The sequence below is a fragment of the Chelon labrosus genome (genome assembly GCF_963514085.1).
Source record: "Chelon labrosus genome assembly, chromosome: 9".
NCBI lineage: Eukaryota > Metazoa > Chordata > Actinopteri > Mugiliformes > Mugilidae > Chelon > Chelon labrosus.
Window position 1 is genome coordinate 18,769,795 of NC_140359.1, and position 18,642 is coordinate 18,788,436.

The 18,642-nt window shown below is 40.7% G+C and overlaps 1 protein-coding gene across 1 annotated transcript; it reads right to left on the minus strand.

Annotated features, from left to right (window-relative positions):
• Positions 1 to 417: 417 nt before the first annotated feature.
• mpeg1.1 (macrophage expressed 1, tandem duplicate 1) lies at positions 418 to 4,316 on the minus strand (the record flags this gene model as incomplete). Its single annotated transcript, XM_084552230.1, has 2 exons — positions 418 to 2,518; positions 3,873 to 4,316. 2 exons carry the CDS (start codon positions 4,314 to 4,316, stop codon positions 866 to 868), a joined length of 2,097 nt encoding a protein of 698 aa, XP_084408356.1. The 3' UTR covers positions 418 to 865.
• Between the last annotated feature and the right edge of the window lie 14,326 nt (positions 4,317 to 18,642).

Below are 18,642 nucleotides of genomic sequence, written 5' to 3' on the forward strand. Positions count from 1 at the left end.
GTCGAGGAAGATAAAAGTGTCTTTCTGCATGCTGTACAAGAGGTTTCCTTCAACATGACACAGAGAGAGATTTGGTTTTCAATCCAGGCAGTTATATATAAAGAACCAGTATATACTTCAGGTTCGCATTGCAACTAAATGTGCTTCAGTGTTCCATAAAGGTTTACCACAAAAACTCACAAACACAATGTAAATCTGACAAGGCTGGTTGCTTTTTTTAGTATCTGTTGACCTTGGTATTTATGGGAGTTTCTGAAGTAGTTTTTTTTTTTTTGTGGCCCGAGACATAACCATGCATGAATACCAATTAAGACAGAGTCATAATTCTTTGATTTTAATTATTCGAAGTGAATATCAGTAACATGATTTGTTCTTAAGTGAAGCACAACTAAACTACATATTCTTAATCAAATTTTTTTTATTAATATGTTGTACAAAAATACAAAATGCTCATCAATTATATATAAATGTTAGGTATAAACAAAGTCATACAAAGCATGCAGTTCTTATATAAATATTAATGTACTACATGGCATTGTGCATCGTGGCCTCACGAGGGCAGTGTTGGTTCACCTTGGAGTTTGACAATCACTTCAGCTTCCCACTACAAAAAGCACCATTTGGTGATTTCTAAGGTGATCTGCACCAAAGTCACATGACCCAGGTCAAACCAGATAGAGCATTATAGTGTGTGAAGCTTTGAATACAAAAGTATGATGTGCAAATATTAAAGTAAAATACTATGAAAGAAGCATGACAGACATATCTCCGCTGATGTCAATAAAAGTTAAAAGCAAAGTCTATTACACCTGATTAACCTGTCAGAGGATGCCAAGCCTTAGAAAAAAAAAATGCCTTCTCCTCCTCAAGCCTCAGATTGCTCGGGCTCCCTCTCAACCTCACTACGTATTTCCTCATAGCCTCTTGGTGTCGTAAACCCGGACAACCTCCTCCTTCTCTTCACCAGCACTACTGCCACTATGACCAGCACCATCATACCTATGACCCCAAAGGCTACCCCTGCCTTTTCTCCACTAGACATATGATTCAGTTGTGGGTTAAGTGACTGTACAATCTCCTTGATTTCCTCTGGTTTGGCAAGTTTCCACGCCTTTGTCTTCCCCACTCTAACCCAGCTCATCTCTCCTTCAGTCATTACCATTACTGTGTTGGTGGCCTTAATGCTGAGTGGAGGTTTAGTAAATGGAGGCAGAAGGATTGGCTTCAGCTGCCCGCCTGTGAACAGACCCGACTGGACGCAGTAAAGAATTTCACAGCCATCGCTGACAGTAGCAAGGTGCTGACTGAACTTGGGAGGGCAGCTGCGTTGATACTTCGCCAATGGGTTGTTTGACTGACAGCTAAAGAGGCCTCCAAAAGGTACAGAGTATCTGGTACCGACCTCAAAGTCGTTACTAACACAGATCATTTGACCGTCTGAGAGAAACTTTAGTGCAATGAAGTCTGGGGGGCAGCTTTTGGCTTTTGTGAGGGGGTTCTGGACAGAGGGGCTGTATATGCCTCCAAAAAGATACCCTGAGTTCTGTGGGGCTGTTCCGTTTACTGAACACCAGTAGGTGTTGATGCGTGCAGAGCGAACGTGGTAGTTGTGCTGACACCATTGTTTATGGCAAGTGAAAATCCACCAGCAGCTATGGCTTTCTTCATAGCAATCATATGTAGAGTAACCCTGCTGTCTCACTTCAGATCTCAGTAAAGTTGGAGAGTAAGGTGAACGGCAGGAGAAGTCACCGGTGTCTGGGTTTTTCTGGGCCAGGGGATCACAAATTGGACCTGCATCTGGGGTGAGCTGAATACACTCTTGGTAGACAGCACCAAAACTAAGGTTTGTAGCAGGGCCCTCACAAGAGTTATCATCAACATTGGCCTGGAAGTTGAAGTTCTTGGAGTTGACGTCAACACAGCCGGGACGGGTGTTGACCTTGTAGTAGCGCTCTATAGCTTGACTAACCATAAGAGACACTTTTCTAACTGTAGGTTCTGGTAGATCAGGGATTGCGTTTGTGTTTATAATGAAGTGTAGGGGAAATCCCGAACGATCAATAGCAACCAGGTTGTTGAAGGTGCTTTCTTGCCACTTCTGCAGACCGATACCTGGATAAAAAGGTGTGCCTCCATGACTTTGAATGAGGGAGTACTGGATGTTGGACTGATATGTTTGAAGTGAAGAGCTATTTTGGCTGGTTTGACTGCTTATGTCAAACTTGAGTTTGTCAAAAAAGTTTAAGCCAGCCGTTGTTTTGATAGAGGAACTATCTAACACGCTCTGTGACATATATGAAGACCGAAGGTAGTCTTCCTCTACCAAAAGAGCACCAGCATCAACACTGGTGATAACATGAGTTCCATAGTCCAGCACCATCTTCTCTGACAGATATTTTGCGTTCCTTGTCTGGTTGTTTTCCAGGGCATCAGCTATTCCTTTGACTTGCTGAGCAAAGCGTGTATCCAAAGTGAAGTCTGGATATGCCTTAACTGTGTAGATGAAGTTCCGAACCTTTTGGAGGAAAGGATTATAACATTATTAAATATTTTAGGTTTTTTCCAACATCTGTAAAAACATTTAATTTTGTGTTCCCTTTCTTTTGTTCCTTAAATTTAAATTCACAGTGCGGAACATTTGTCTCCACTTTCTGGCCGCAAGAGTAAAACACTTTTGACATGTCCATATGCCTGCAGTCCTTCATTCTTCAACAATGAAGACCCCCACCAACAGCAACTGGTATTTGCCCTTGTGGTCGAATACTTTCTTTTTGTGTAATCCTTGCTCTTAATACCAAGTTTCTTTTTACCTCGTGTCACAAACCTTCCTGGGCCCTTTCTACTGTAGGTTACATTTCATTCTTACTGGCTGCCAAAGAACTCTATTTACATTTGTAAAAGGTGTTTTTCCACCACACTGCTATTTGCTGTTGGCTACTCACTCTCTGTCGTTACGGTTGGTCCACTCTTCAACACTAGCAAACAATCATTGCAGGTTCATGTAATCACTACCAGTGTGTCAGCTAGGGAATGCCAGATTTAAACTCTGATGTGCTGAGGAAATTCAGAGAAGTTTACCATGTCTAAGCTTGAATGTAACAGACCTTCCACATGGCAAAGTTCTGCACTGTTTTTTTAAGCAATATATATCAGAGTAGCACTATTTCTATAGATACTGTATATTAGGGCTGGGCGATATGGCTGAAAAATGTATCACGATATAAGTGTTTCATATCGGTCGATATCAATAGGTTTGGTTGCAGTAGTTGCCATATGGGTTTACAAGGGCGTAGCATGCAGTGAGAAGCTGGGAGGAGAGTAGAGGCGGCCGCTATGTAGCAGAAACTGGCACCGGTAGTATAGTAATCCACGGTAGTACCGTGTGTAGAATTTCTAGTATGGTAGGAACCGTTATGATTTGGCACCGCGGGGTAGCGTGGGTATCGTGGGTATCGTGCAACTCTAGTGGCAGCCTTGCTCATGAAATAGGATGCACCACACTCTAATGTTTCACCTCGAAGAAACCAGTTAGAGCCGGTCTCGGCTACACATGGAAAACTACTGATACACAAAAGGCCGTGCTCCTCCTATTGTCTTCAGGTGGAGCCCATATAGAACAAAACTTCTGTGCACACATAGTTGGGGGCTTCTCCTTTTCTACCCATAAGGCGGTTAAGCTGAAGTCTCAGCGCTGACTCTGTACCTATTCTCTGCGTGCTAAATAAACTGTCAATTGGAGAGAAGTTGTCGAGTGGTCTGTTCATAGTCGGACTAAACTTTCCAATAGGTATAAAGAACCTGGGCGGAAGGAGAGGGAAGAGTTCCTCCTTCAACAATACATCGAAACCATTGCAAAAATAAATCTTTACCTGCACTCTGGCTGTAGTTGAAGAGTCTTTGACCTGATGAGTCTTCATCCTTATGTTTTCAGTAGAAAATTTGGCATTCAGCACCGGAAGGAAGGACAAATCTCCATTTACAGATTCAGACGTAGAGCTTGTCTGGTTAATCCATGAAGTGATAACCTCTGAGCTGGTCTCCACACCAGTTTCTTTGTGCGGGATGACAAACACTTCATCAGGGATGAGGTAGAGCCCGTCTTCGGTGGTCTGGCACTGGAAGTAACTGATGTTCATGACTCGACCCATGTCCATGTTCCGGAGGTTGTCCCAGCCTCCGCCTGGCAGCGCCTCCAGGGCTGTAATGGAGGGGTTGGTGGAGGCACGACATTGTTGGAGCCAGTTGGTCGGACGGTTTACAGGAGCTGAAGAGCAGACATAAAAGAAGGAGAGGAAGATCAGTGATCCCTTCATGATGACTGTGTCAGAAATGAGGACTGCTGCATCGAAATATAAAGGTCTTGTCAAGTTGCCCCTCCTCTCACGTGGTTTATCATATGACAAACAGGAACATTTTGTTTGGCAACCAGTGGTGAAGTTTGAGGTTTTGCTTTCGTTTGCGTGCCTGCAGTCATATTTGCCCAAACATACATTCTACAATAGGTCACTAAGCAACTGAGAAAAAATAACCCGTGAGTTCCTGTCTAAGATTTAATCTTTACATCTCCCATTATGTATGACTAAACTTATTTTCTCGCAGAAAATAAGAAAAAAAAAAATATATATTTTAAAGACAATATCTGAAAACAGTTTCGAACCCTAAACCTGTAATCTACCTATTGTAATTAGACTAGTGAAGATTGTGTGTCTCAGTCAATGCGTACAGTGTTGAACACAAAAGCAGTATGCAGGAGTCATGAGAACCTGCCTAAACATGCCCAGACTGAATGGAACCTGAAAGAAAAACACATTTTCCTCTCATTGTTCACGTATAACAGTGGATTATTCAGTTTATTTCTAGCACAATCTATCAATTTATTTATCCAACCTACTGCATGTTTAAAACAAAATGAGCAGATAAAGTAAAGAGAGTTGGGGTGCCTTCAGAAGAGCAGGTGGGTAAGAAAAAAGAAGCAAAGATTAACCTTCCTTTAAACTCAGTAGACCACAAGTTATATTTGTTCACAATCTCTTCTCTTATCAAAAGGAACCAAACGTGTGATCTACAAAAAAATAAAGTTTGTTGGTTTGTTTTTGTCAGTTGTCACATGGTTATGTCACTGGGAATTTCCCGAGAAATTTCTAAGTGGCAACCCGACAATCAAGCCTCAACATGAATGTTTGGCCAACGACAAAAGGCATCTAGAAAAAATGTGCATAGGAATAGTAGCCACAAGAGAAAAGATAAACATCAGTCTGAGCACTCTTTGCAGAGTTTATTGGTGTGTGTCTGTTAGACTGAATCTATGTTTCATGTTGTCTGAGCTGGCCTGTCTGTGTGCTGATAACCCTACCAAAACCATGAGGTCAGCTTTGTCATTGCCTTTCACAGATGTGGGTGGAATGACGGTGGTTTTCTCAGCAAGGTCGAGGAAGATAAAAGTGTCCTTCTGCATGCTGTACAAGAGGTTTCCTTCAACATGACACAGAGAGAAATTTGTTTTTCAATCCAGGCAGTTATATATGAAGAACCAGTATATACTTGGTTCGCATTGCAACTAATGTGCTTCGGAGTTCCACAAAGGTTTACCACAAAAACTCACAAACACAATGTAGATCTGATGAGGCTGGTTGCTTTTTTAGTATCTGTTGACCTTGGTATTTATGGGAGTTTCTGAAGTAGTTTTTTTTGTAGCCAGAGACATAACTGTGCATGAATACAAATGAAGACAGTCGTAATTCTTTGATTTTAATTATTCGAAGAGTTTTGTCTTGTGAATGTCAGTAACATGATTTGTTCTTAAGTAAAGCACAACTAAACTACATATTCTTAATCCAATTTTTTTATTAATATGTTGTACAAAGGGACTTCCAAGATGGCGGCGAGCTGAGTGGTATGTTAACCTGCTCTGCTACCCTGTCAGCTAAATCCTTTCCAATATCACATCTGAGCCAGCGAAATTCCCTCAGTTTTGTTATTTCAGCTCAGGGCAATGCCTTTATCACAAAGGAAACCTAACCAGGGCCGAAGTAAAACTCTTCAGTCGAAACTCGCGAATTTTGCGTCACCGAGCGCTAGCAACAAAGCTACGGCTAGCAGCGAAGCTATGGACACTGATGAGGCTAATGCTAGCTCGACTCCAGAGGACACAATGCTGGATACAAACAACGCCACAACTGCGGAACAGCCTGACCCTACGCCGGTTACCATTTTGGAAGCTATTAACAACATGAAAACTGAGTTTTCCACCAGGTTTGATGGTATTTTGGCTGCTATTGAAAACGTGGACGACGGATTGTGCAGAGCGCATTACGGAGGCAGAAACGAGGATCTCGTCTGAGGACAGCGTCACCTCGCTTCAAACCAAAGTACAAATCCTTGAAAATAAAGATAAAGATCTGGAGGAAAAAATTCTGGATCTGGAGACAAGATCAAAGCGCTCTAATTTTAGGCTTGTCAATCGGAGCGGAGGGTACGGACGCGTGCGCCTTTCTGGAGAGCTGGTTGCCGGACGCACTGGAGCTGGCACTGGAGCTGACACCGTCGCGCATAAATCTAACCTTGGAGGGGGCGCACAGAATTGGACCAAGAATACAGAACAGATCTTCACCCAGAACGCTCATAATGAAGTTCCTGAACTACAAAGATAAAGAAACGGTGGTGAGAGCCGCGAAGACGAAAAGTAGTACTCTACAAGAATCAGCCGGTGAGGTTTTACCAGGACATTGAAGCAGATGTCCACAAGAAACAGAAGGACTTCGATGAGGTGAGACGGCAACTCCGGTCAATGGGACTATCAGCATCATTCCTCCGCCCCGACCAGGAACAGTCCCACATTTTTAACAACCGTGGCGAGGCTGAGGACTTTATCAAGGGGATCAGGTCAGAAACTGGACCCGACTGAGTTATGTGAACAAGGGTCGTGGATTATGAAGTGGAAGGTAACAGCAGAGTCAGTAAAGTAAACAAGGAGTATGAATCTCTGAGAGGTCCAGCTGATTTCGCACAAATCATGCCCGTTATATATTCAAGCTTATTCTTGTTTGGTAAATTATACCCATGGCTTATAAACCTGTCTCTTCTCAAAACTGTTATTTAGGTTAATCTTAAAATGGCACTAACAAACTGGAAACTGGGAATTTTTTTTATTTTAGAGAACTGTTCGTGATAACCTGCTTTATATACTTGTTTTTCTTGCTTTATTATATTGAGCACTGCAGAGGGGGAAAAAGAAATCCTAAAAAAAACTTAGGTTGTGGCTGTTACTGTGTGGATTTCAAGTATTGGGGTTAAATTTACACATTCATTTATGTTCATGTTTTTCTGTAACAATGCTTTGAGAGTGAGGCTTTACAGTTTAGTTCTTGGTTTAGTGGAAATGTATGAAAAAGACAGATGTTTAATAATGGTAGCACCAGAGTTTAAGTTTAAGTCATCTTTCTTTCTTTCTTTTACCTTTATTTAAACTCGTTAGTACACTGAGGCGAGCCTCATTTACAGTGCAGACGAGAGTACAGAGCAAAACAGACAAAATACACAACAGATATTCACAATAAAATACCATAAAGAACAGAATGAAAAAAAGGATCAGAGGAAACAATTGCAAACGGTGGACAGGGAATTAGTAATTAATGATTTGAAGTGATTGAATGGGACGAGTGAGTTTAACTTAAGAGTTAGCTGTAGATGATTCCAGATGTGTGGGGCATAAGCTGAGAGGGCAGACCTCCCCAGCTCAGTCCGAATTTTGGGAATATACAATTGCAACCAGTTGCTAGAGCGGGTATTGTAAGTGATTGTGGACTCAACAAGTAATGAAGAGATGTAGATGGGAAGTTTGCCGATGAGGGCTTTATAAATGAATAGAAACATGTGGGAGTCACGTCTTTGAGCTAGGGAGGTCCACCCTACTAAGCCATACAGAGTACAGTGATGGGTGGAGTAGGTGGCACCAGTAATGAATCTAAGGGCAGAATGGTAAATGGTATCTAGGGGTTTAAGAGTGGAGGCAGAGGCATGCATGTAAATGATGTCACCATAGTCTAAAACGGACATGAAAACAGCTTCAACTAATTTCTTTCTGCATGCCAATGGAAAATTAGATTTGTTTCGATAAAGAAAACCAATTTTTTGACCTAGTTTTTTTACAAGATGATCGATATGAGAGTTGAATGTAAGTTTATCATCAATCCAAATGCCAAGATATTTATACACAGAGACTCTTTCTATATGGGAACCATGTTGAGTGCGGATGTGAAGATTAGAGCATGTATTGTTAGAATTTGAAAACAACATCCATTTAGTTTTTTGTGCATTCAGGGTAAGTTTAAGATTAAAAAATGCTGTCTGTAGAATATTGAAGGAAGTTTGCAGATTTTTTATGGCTATTTCAGGTGAGTTTGCGATGCAGTATAAGATTGTATCATCTGCGTATAAATGAATATAGCAGTTTGATAATGATGAAGATATGTTATTTATGTATAATGTGAAGAGGACTGGGCCCAGAATTGATCCTTGCGGCACACCCTTAGTAATGGGTAAGAGGTGGGAATGAGTAGAGCCAAGTGAAACAAACTGTTGTCGATCTGATAGATAATTTTTGAACCAGGTGCAAGTCACGGGGCCAAAGCCTGTCTTAATTAATATTTCCAGGAGCAGAGTGTGATTGACTGAGTCGAAGGCTTTGGAGAGGTCAACGAAAATGGCAGCACAATGACTTTTTTTAATCCAGGGCAGTTATAATATCGTTCAAGACCAGAGTGGTGGCAGTGAGAGTTCTGTGCTGTGGCCTAAAGCCAGATTGGTGTGGATTCAAAATGAGATTAGTAGATAGAAATTTTTTGAGTTGAAGGTTTATTGAGGACTCTAGTAGTTTGGCCAAGCAAGACAATTTAGAGATGGGTCTGTAGTTATCTGGATTACAGGAATCACCACCCTTGTGAAGGGGGACTACGCTTGCTATTTTCCAGATACTCGGAATGGAACCTGATGAGATGGAGAGATTGAGTATGTAAGTTATTGGCTTAGCAATCAAATTAGCTGAAAGACGGAGAAAAAAGGGGTCTAATTCATCAGCACCAGTAGCTTTCTTTGTATCCAATGTGCGAAGAGACCTCAATACAAAGTTTATGTCAACAGGGTTTAAATTGAACTGAGGACGATCGGAGGAAGGTAGGGATAAAAAGGGTTCATTAACCAGAGATTGAGGTGGTACAGCTGGAGAAGGCCCAGTCTCACTATCAGAGAGGTTGCCAACAGCAGAAAAATGTCTGTTAAATGCATCACAGATATCAGGTTGATCTTTAAGAATAAGGTCATTAAGCTTAAGCTGCATAGGTACAGGTGTGGTAGAATTATTAATGCTTTTTACTGCTTTCCAAAATTTCTTGGGGTCTGATCGAGAGCTGGAAATCAGGTTAATGTAGTAATTAGACTTAGTATTGCGGACTAAAGCAGTACATTTATTGCGTAATTGTCTGAAAGCGGTCCAGTCACACAATGAATTAGTACGTCTGGCTAAGGACCAGGCTTTTTTACGCTTAATGAGTAGGTCTGAAAGCTCAGAAGTGAACCAGGGACTGGATCTATCTTTTACTCTGGCTTTTTTCAGTGGAGCATGTTTATTGATAATTGAGAGGAACGATTTTGTAAAAAAATCTAATGCTGATTCAACATCAGGAATATCAGAGGTGCGATGGATGTCACTGTGGGAAAGATCACCAAGGAAGGCTTGCTCGTTAAAATTTCTAAAATTTATTTTTAAAATAATTTTACAAGAGGTTCTTTTTAAATGACATGACCTGACACAGGCAATGGGGCAGTGATCACTGATTCCCAAATCAAAGACACTAGCTGAGGAGATTCGATCTGGACGATTTGAGAAAATCAGATCGATGACTGTGGATTTGAGGGGGTTGTCTAGATTGGGACGTGTCGGTTCATTGATTAACTGGGAGAAATTTAGGCTGGCAGAAATCTGCTTTAAATAATTAGATGAACTATTTAGCCAGTCTGAATTCAAATCACCAAGAATAATGGATTCGGTTGTACAGTGGAGGGATATTAATTCTGCAAGATGATCAAAAGAGGCAGCATCTGCGGAAGGGGGTCTATACACTCCAGCAACAATGATAGTATTATGTGGTCCAAGTTGAATTTTTAAAGCAATAAACTCAAGGGATTTGGGTATGGTTATGGCACATACAGTAGAGTAGAAACAGAGAGAAAGGATCTGGTGAGAATGGCGACACCACCACCACGACCAGCTCTATCAATTCTAAAAACATTGAAACCATTGATGGATATGGAAGAGTCAGGGACAGATTTTTTAAGCCAGGTTTCAGTGAGAACTAAGACATCAGGCTGGGACTGGGCAATTAATACGTTTACATGATCCAATTTCTGACGGCTGAGGAGACTGCGGATGTTCCAATGAATTATTCCCAAACCTTTTCTGGATTTAAATGACTCAAGACTATCAGGAGCTGGCATAGAGGGAGCAGTGGAAGAAAAATGTATGTAATTTCCAGGGATGGGCTGAGGTAGAATGACTTTCAAGTTTGATGTTGTTACAGCCCGTCTTAGGTCTAGCTGATGATTAGAGCAAGCCACCCTCTGGGTTATTCTAACTGGGATAGACGTTGGGGGTGCGCTTGAAAAACAGAGCTTGGCAGCGGGACCGGGTGGGTGAGTTGGTGTGGCCTGATGGCGCCAAAAGTGGGAAATGTAATGAACGGGAGTGACAAAAGTGGTCTGCTGCAATACCACTGAGGGAAGGGAGAGAGTGTTCCCATAACTAGTAGACAGATAAAGTGATCTATATGGTTTATTTGTCACATTTACTGGGATGCTTTTCGGTGCAGTGAGACCGCTGCGCCGACAGGGGGAGCCATACGGAGGCAATGCGAGTCAGGAGTCACAGGAACGGAGGGTCAGTTCGATGTTGGAAGCTAGGAAGCGTGACCTATGAATAGGATTAAATCATTGAAGTGTAATATAGCATTTCTGCAAGAAACCCACCTGATGCACAAAGATGATCTGAAAGTTAAGAGGAGGTGGCGAGGTAATATCTTCTCGGTACCATTTAACTCTCAAGCAAGAGGGGTTATCACTTTGGTTCACGAATCTATACCATTACAGGTGAATAAGGTTATTAAAGACAAGTTTGGACAATACCTTATCATTCAGGGAAATTTACTTAAGGAACAAATCATTTATGCAGCAAATACTGACGATCCCAATTTTTTCAAAATCTGTTTCTTACTTTGTCTGCTTTTCCTGGTAATTGTATAGTGGCAGGCGATTTTAACTGTACATTAGACCCGATGATGGACTGGAGCACTGGAGCTGACCAATCTCACCCTCACAGTAGGTTGATAATACACCACTTCATGAAAGAAATGCATCTTATAGATATCTGGAGGGAAATAAATCCTAATGTTTTAAAATTTTCATGTTACTCCAGTGTTCATAAGTCTTACTCAATAACTGATTTCTTTCTAATATCAGCTGGATTAAGACATAGAATCAAAGAATGCTCTTATGATGCTATTCTAATTTCAGATCATGTTCCAAATTCAATAATATATCAGGACTCAAATTTGGTGAGAGATGCTACTACTTGGTGTTGCAAACTAAAATGTTTGGCTGATCCCGGTTTCATCACCTTCCTGGATGAGCAAATTAAAGTATATTTTGAAATGAATACAACAGAAACATCAGCAAGTGTAAGATGGGAAGCCTTCAAAGCTCTTATCAGAGGCCAAATAATTAGTATTACTAGCGCTAAAGCAAAACAGACGTTTCATAGGACCAAAAATCTACAAACAAGAATAAAGGTACTTGAAAGGGAATATTTCCGCTCAAAGTCCCCAGAAGCTCCTCAGAACCTTCTATTGCTTAGAGCACAATATAATGAGCTATCTGCATCCACAGCGATGGCCAGTCTTCTGCGATTTAAACAAACATTCTACGATCAAGGAGAAAAATCTGGAAAAGTGCTGGCCTGGCGTGTCAAGCAGTTACAGACTGAGAGATCTATCTCCTCACTGCAAAATGATCAAGGAGAAACTATTGTAGAACCAAGAGAAATAAATGAAAATTTTAGAAAATTTTACGAAGGACTCTACTGTTCAGAAATTACTCAGGACAATTCGGAATTAAAATTCTTCCTAGATAGAATAAATATACCCAATGTACCAGAAGCTCTGAGGGCTAATTTAGAGAAAGATATAACTGAAGCTGAAATATCCGCAGCAATTGATAGCACAAAAACGGGGAAATCTCCAGGGCCTGACGGGCTACCTATTGAAATTTACAAGAAATTTAAATCTAAATTACTGAGTCCACTTTTAGATATGTTTACAGAGTCCTTTCATAATGTAATCCTGCCGTCCACTTTAAGAGGAGCTTTAATCACCTTGATTCCAAAAGCAGACAAGCCAAATAATAAATGTGAAAATCTGAGGCCAATTAGCCTACTAAATGCAGATTTAAAAATACTCTGTAAGATTTTGGCAAGAAGGATTGAAGGAATAATACCAAAGATAATTGGGGGGATCACAACGGTTTTATTCGTGGCCGACAAGGATTTCATAATGTTAGGAGACTTTTGAATGTTATATATAATCAAAAGGGGGCACCAGACACTGCCATATTGTCATTGAATGCTGAAAAGGCCTTTGACAGAGTCGAATGGACCTATTTGTTTCAAATTCTAGCATGTTTTGGCCTGGGGGAAACCTTTTGTAAGTGGATTAGATTACTTTACAAGGAATCATATGCAGAAAATTTAACAAATAATAATATTTCAAAAACTATCAAAATAAATCGTGGGTGTAGACAAGGGGACCCTTTGTCCCAATTGCTGTTTATCATGGCTATTGAACCATTTGCAATTGCTGTAAGATCACATGATAATATTTCAGGTGTAACCGTAGGAGAGCGGGAGCACCGCCTGTTTTTCTATGCAGATGACGTCAAAAGTACAAACACATCTATCCCTGCCCTGTTAGACCTGATTAGGGAATTTGGTAAGATTTCAGGCTATAAGATTAATAAATCTAAAACATCAATAATGCTATTAAACCATAAAGAAAGAGAAAACCCATCTACAGTAGCGGCACAATTTAAAGTTGTCGATTGCTTCACTTATTTAGGCATTCAAATTCTACCAGCGCTCAATAATATTGTTGAAGTCAATTATAGACCAGTTATGCAAGAAATCTCAAAATCTGTGGATAGATGGGCGTCTTTACCAATGTCATTAATAGGGAAAATAAATACTCTCAAGATGAACGTGCTTCCTAACCTGTTGTATTTGTTTCAGAATATACCATTGCCACCACCAAGCAATTTATTTTCTTATATGAAGACACTTTTCACCAGGTTTCTATGGAATAATAGACGCACCAGGTTGCGTCTGTCACTATTGTTCTTGCCCTATGATAGAGGGGGGCTTAAATGTCCAAATCTGCTTAGGTATTATTGGGTTGCCCAGTTGAGAACACTTATGTTCTATTACACAGATAAGGACGCTCCACTGTGGAGAGAGATGGAAGATTATGCACTGAATTTGCCTTTACCTATTTACATGTGCTCAGCTAATATTAAGAAACTTAAAAAGAACACAAAAAACCCGATGGATAAAAATATGATTAGCGTGTGGCACCAGGTTAGAAGATACCTTAAAGAAAAAGACTATCTTACTCTGTCCAATATGGGGAAACAAGTCTTTCCCTCCAGGAAGAGGGGATGTAGGATTTAAAATCTGCGCTGACAAAGGGCTACAAAAAATAGGAGATATTTGCACCCCGGACAGTAAACATCTGATGTCCTTTGAAGAAAACATTGTCAAATATAATGTCATACGTAGCCACTTCTTCAAATACTTAGAACTGCGAAACTTCATTAGAACACAACAAAACCAATCACTGTCCAGTCCAGTATTGTCTACGATAGAAGAAACAATGGTAAAGGACTGCCATGGGAGGGGCTTGATCTCCAAAATATATAATCTCCTGGTGGATGAATCCCCAGAAACGTCAGTAGAAAGGCTGGAGGCATGGAGAGAAGATTTGCAGGAAAACATCAGTAATGAAGAGTGGAAGAGAGCCTGTGCCAAGGCCCAATCACAGACAGTTAACACACGCCTTAAACTATTGCAGCACAATTGGTTAATGCGTACATATTTGACTTCAGATAAACTTAATAAATTCAATAGTGCCATACCAGATATTTGTATAAAATGTGAAAAGGAAAAGGGCACACCTTTTCACTGTTTCTGGCAATGTCCTCAAATAAAAAGGTTCTTGGAACCTTACCTGTCACTTTTATTATTATTTTTTATTTCATTTTTAATTAATATTCAGTAGCGGTGGAAAGAACGATTCGGCTCATAAAACTGGCCATCAAAGACAACTCAAGAATCATGAATCTAGATGTCTATTTAACCAGGTCTGAAATGGAGAGGTTGGTGGAGGCGCGACATTGTCAGAGCCAGTTGGTCGGGTGGTTTACAGGAACTGAAGAGCGGATATAAAAGAGGGAGAGGGGCAGGAAGATCAGTGATCCCTTCATGGTGACAGAAATTAGGGCTGCTGCATCGAAATATAAAGGTCTTGTCAAGTTGGCCCTCCTCTCACATGGTTTATCATATGACAAAATAGGAAAATCTTGTTTGGCAGCCAGTGGTGAAAAGTGAGGTTTTGCTTTCTTTTGTGTGCCCGCAGTTATATTTGCCCAAAAGACACTCTACAATAGGTCCCTATTGTAACTGAGAAAAAATAACCCGTGAGTTCCTGTCTAAGATTTAACCTTTACACCTCCCATTATGTATGACTAAACTTATTTTCTTGCAGAAAATAAGAAAAAAAAAAAAATTATATATTAAAGACAATATCAGAAAACTTACCAGTTTCAAGCCCTAAACCTGTAAACTACGTATTGTAATTAGACTGAATTATGAGTGAATTATGAAATTCATAGTTTAGTGAAGATCGTGTGTCTCAGTCAAGGCGTAAAGTGTTGAGCACAAGAGCAGTATAGGAGTCATGAGAACCTGCCGAAACATGCCCAGATGCAACTGAATGGAACCTGAAAGAAAAACACATTCCCCTCTCATTGTACATCCATAACAGTGGATTATTCAGTTTATTTCTAGCACAATCTATCAATTTATTTATCCAACCTGCTGCCTGTTTAAAACAAAATGAACCGATAAAATAAAGAGAGTTGAGGTGCCTTCAAAAGAGCAGGTGGATGAGAAAAAAAGAAGCAAAGCTTAACCTTCCTTCAAACTCAGTAGACCACAAGCTAGATTTGTTCACAATCTCTTCTGTTATCAAAGGGAACCTAAAATAGGCTCTTAATGCGTGATCTACAAAAAAATAAAGTTGCTTGGTTTGCTTTCGTCAGTTGTCAGTTGTCAGTTGTCACATGGTTATATGTCACTGGGAATGTCCCGAGAAATTTATATGTGGCAGTCAAGCCTCAACATGAATGTTTGGCCAACGACAAAAGGCACCTAGAAAAAATGTGCATAGGAATAAACAGCAGATCATGAAAAACGTGACAGAAATTTACAATGTAAGGACCAGTGTCATTTTTAATAACACATTGTTACGACCGGCTCGTTGGCCGCAGCAAAACAGGAGTTGCACACTCAAAAGTTAAGTATAACAAAACAAAATTTATTAAAGTAAATACTCAAATCAGGTGGGATGTGGAAATCAGTATTAGCGGCGTAGGTTAATGTATGGGTGTGTTGGTCAATATGTGGTGCATGTTGTTAGTGTGAAATAAGACCAAGCAAACAAAAGACCAGCATGATGGTTTGGTGCCAAGTGGAGAGTGCAAAGCAGAGAGACATCTGGCATCTGGGAAGGCAGGGTTAATAGGTCTAAATAAGTCTGACTGGAAATACTGGCCAGGTGCTCCTTGTCAACCTAATGCACTGCTTCAGACGTGCAACAACGAAACAAACCCACATTACACTGTACGCAGACACATCGAACCCAAGCCTCGGGGCTATCACATACAATGGGAACTCCTTTATATCTCATTGTTTATTTTCACTAAATTGCTTAAATTGTTTTGCTTTAATTGCTTTAATTGCATCACTTAAATTACTGTGTTCACATTTGAGTGACTTCCCCTGTCCCACAATCCACCACTGAAAAGCAGAATGGAAAAAAACAGTATCTATCACATGACGCAAAAAGAAAGTAACAAGGTCATGCTCACACACACTCTCAATTATAGTAGCATCTGTCATATGGGTCACTAGGGATGTGCGATATTTCATCGTTTACGATATATCGTCAAAAACATTCCCCACGGTAAGAATATGTCATCCTGCGATAAAAATGATAAATTCCCATTGATGACGTATATATGTGCGCGACACGCTCGCAGCCCAACACGTGTGGAATATTGACAAATTGACAATGGCGGCAGGCGAAGCAGATACGCCGGGCCATAGACACATATAGACGCCTCATTGAGCGGGTTGGCTCGTAGTTGCGATACGTCAACGTTGCCCTGTCCCGCGAACCAATACGAGTCAATGGAGTGAACTTTATTAAGCGTCTTCTACAAAGTGGTGTAAGTTAATGCCTCTCATTTACACATTCACACACGTAGATATTCAGGGAACCGAAAACAACGTCTGTAACATTAACTACTCAGAATGTAATCAGACGTTGTTTTTGGTTCCTATCGGTTTCCTGAATGTATACGTTCGTGTGTGAATGTGTAAATGCTTATAGTATTTTGTAGAAGACGCTTAATAAAGTTCATTCCATTGACTCGTATTGGTTCGCGGGACAGAGCTGCCTCCTCCAATATGGTAGCGACGCTGATGTACGGTCCAGTGTTCAATGAGGCGTCTATGTATATGCGGCGGGCAACGAGGAGCTTGTTCCTAAACGAGGCTCCAGCTCCACCTCCATTATCTGGAACTGGTTTGGTTTTAAAAAGTCTGATGCGGATCAGCAAATTACAACATGCATGGTTTTGCAAACAAATAGTGCATACGAAAGACAGTAACACCACTAATTTGTTCCACCACCTCAAACACAAGCACAAACCAGAATATGAAGAAAGCCAGAAAATGCGCAAGGATGCAGAAGCAGCGTTGACTTCATCCAAAGCCTCAGACTCAGATAAAACTTGCCGATGCATTATAGTCAAAAAGATTAGGCTGAATTGGTGTTTATTTATCGTAATTTTTATCGTTACCGTGATAAATACCAGAAATTATCGGGATAAAAGGAAGCAGAGTGTATGCGGAGGAATCCTTTGGCTGACAAGTAAATGAGAGTCAGGCGGGTCGGAAGCAACGAAATTTGGTGGGTTTGTAAGGAGTCTTCCACAGATGCCATTGCCTCAGTCTGCCACTAGAGGGAGTCATAGGCTAAAGCAGGTGGGAAAAGAACTGACAGGAGGTCAAGAGTAGACTTGTAGTCAAGACCTCCTAAACCGAGACCAAGACACTACCAAGACCAGAGAGTATCAAGACCAAGACAAGACCAAGACCAAGACCAAAACGTGCAATGGACGCGGACTGAATTTGTCCTTTTGTTTGTGTCTCTGCCTTATTTTACGAGTTGTCAAAGTAGTACTTTTCTTTTCCAACTAAAATACCTACCTTGATTTTAACTTCTTGATGTTAGTCTGTTTGAGAAGAGTCAAGGTTGCTGCAGTTGCTCAGGTCTTGGTTCAGCAACATTATGTGCCCAAAGAATGTGGTCAGCTGACTACCTGAATATACTGAATGACCAGGTTATTCCATCAATGGATTTTTGCTTCCCTGATGGCACGGGCATATTCCAAGATGTCAACAATGACAACAATGTCAGGATACATGGGGCTCAAATTGTGAAAGAGTGGTTCAGGGAGCATATGACATCATTTTCACACATGGATTGGCCACCACCGAATCCAGACCTTAACCCCATTGAGAATCTTTGGGATGTGCTGGAGAAGGCTTTGCACAGTGGCCAGATTCTCCCATCTTCAATACAAGATCTTGATGAAAAATGAAAGCAACACTGGATGGAAATAAATCTTGTGACATTGCAGAAGCTTATCGAAACATGTGTGCTGTAATTAAAGCTAAAGGTGGTCCAACGAAATATTAGGATGTTTGACCTTTTTTTTTTGGTGGGGGGATTTTTGTTTAGCCACAAGAGAAAAGATGAACATCAGTCTGAGCACTCTTTACGGGAAATGACTGTAGATGTGTACGTACATGCATGTGCATGTATAGTTTGAGCTGTCCAAGCTGGCCTATCTGTGTGCTGATAACCTTATCAAAGCCACGATGGAGCTTTGCCATTGCCTGTTCACAAATGCGGGTGGAATGTCGGTGTTTTTCTCAGTAAGGTCGAGAAAGATAAAAGTGTCTTTCTGCATGCTGTACAAGAGGTTTCCTTCAACATGACATGGAGAGAGATTTGTTTTTCAATCCAGGCAGTTATATATGAAGAACCAGTATATACTTTGGTTCGCATTGCAACTAAATGTGCTTCAGAGTAGATCTGACAAGACTGGTTGCTTTTTTTAGTATCTGTTGACCTTGGTATTTATGGGAGTTTCTGAAGTAGTTTTTTTTGTGGCCAGAGACATAACCATGCATGA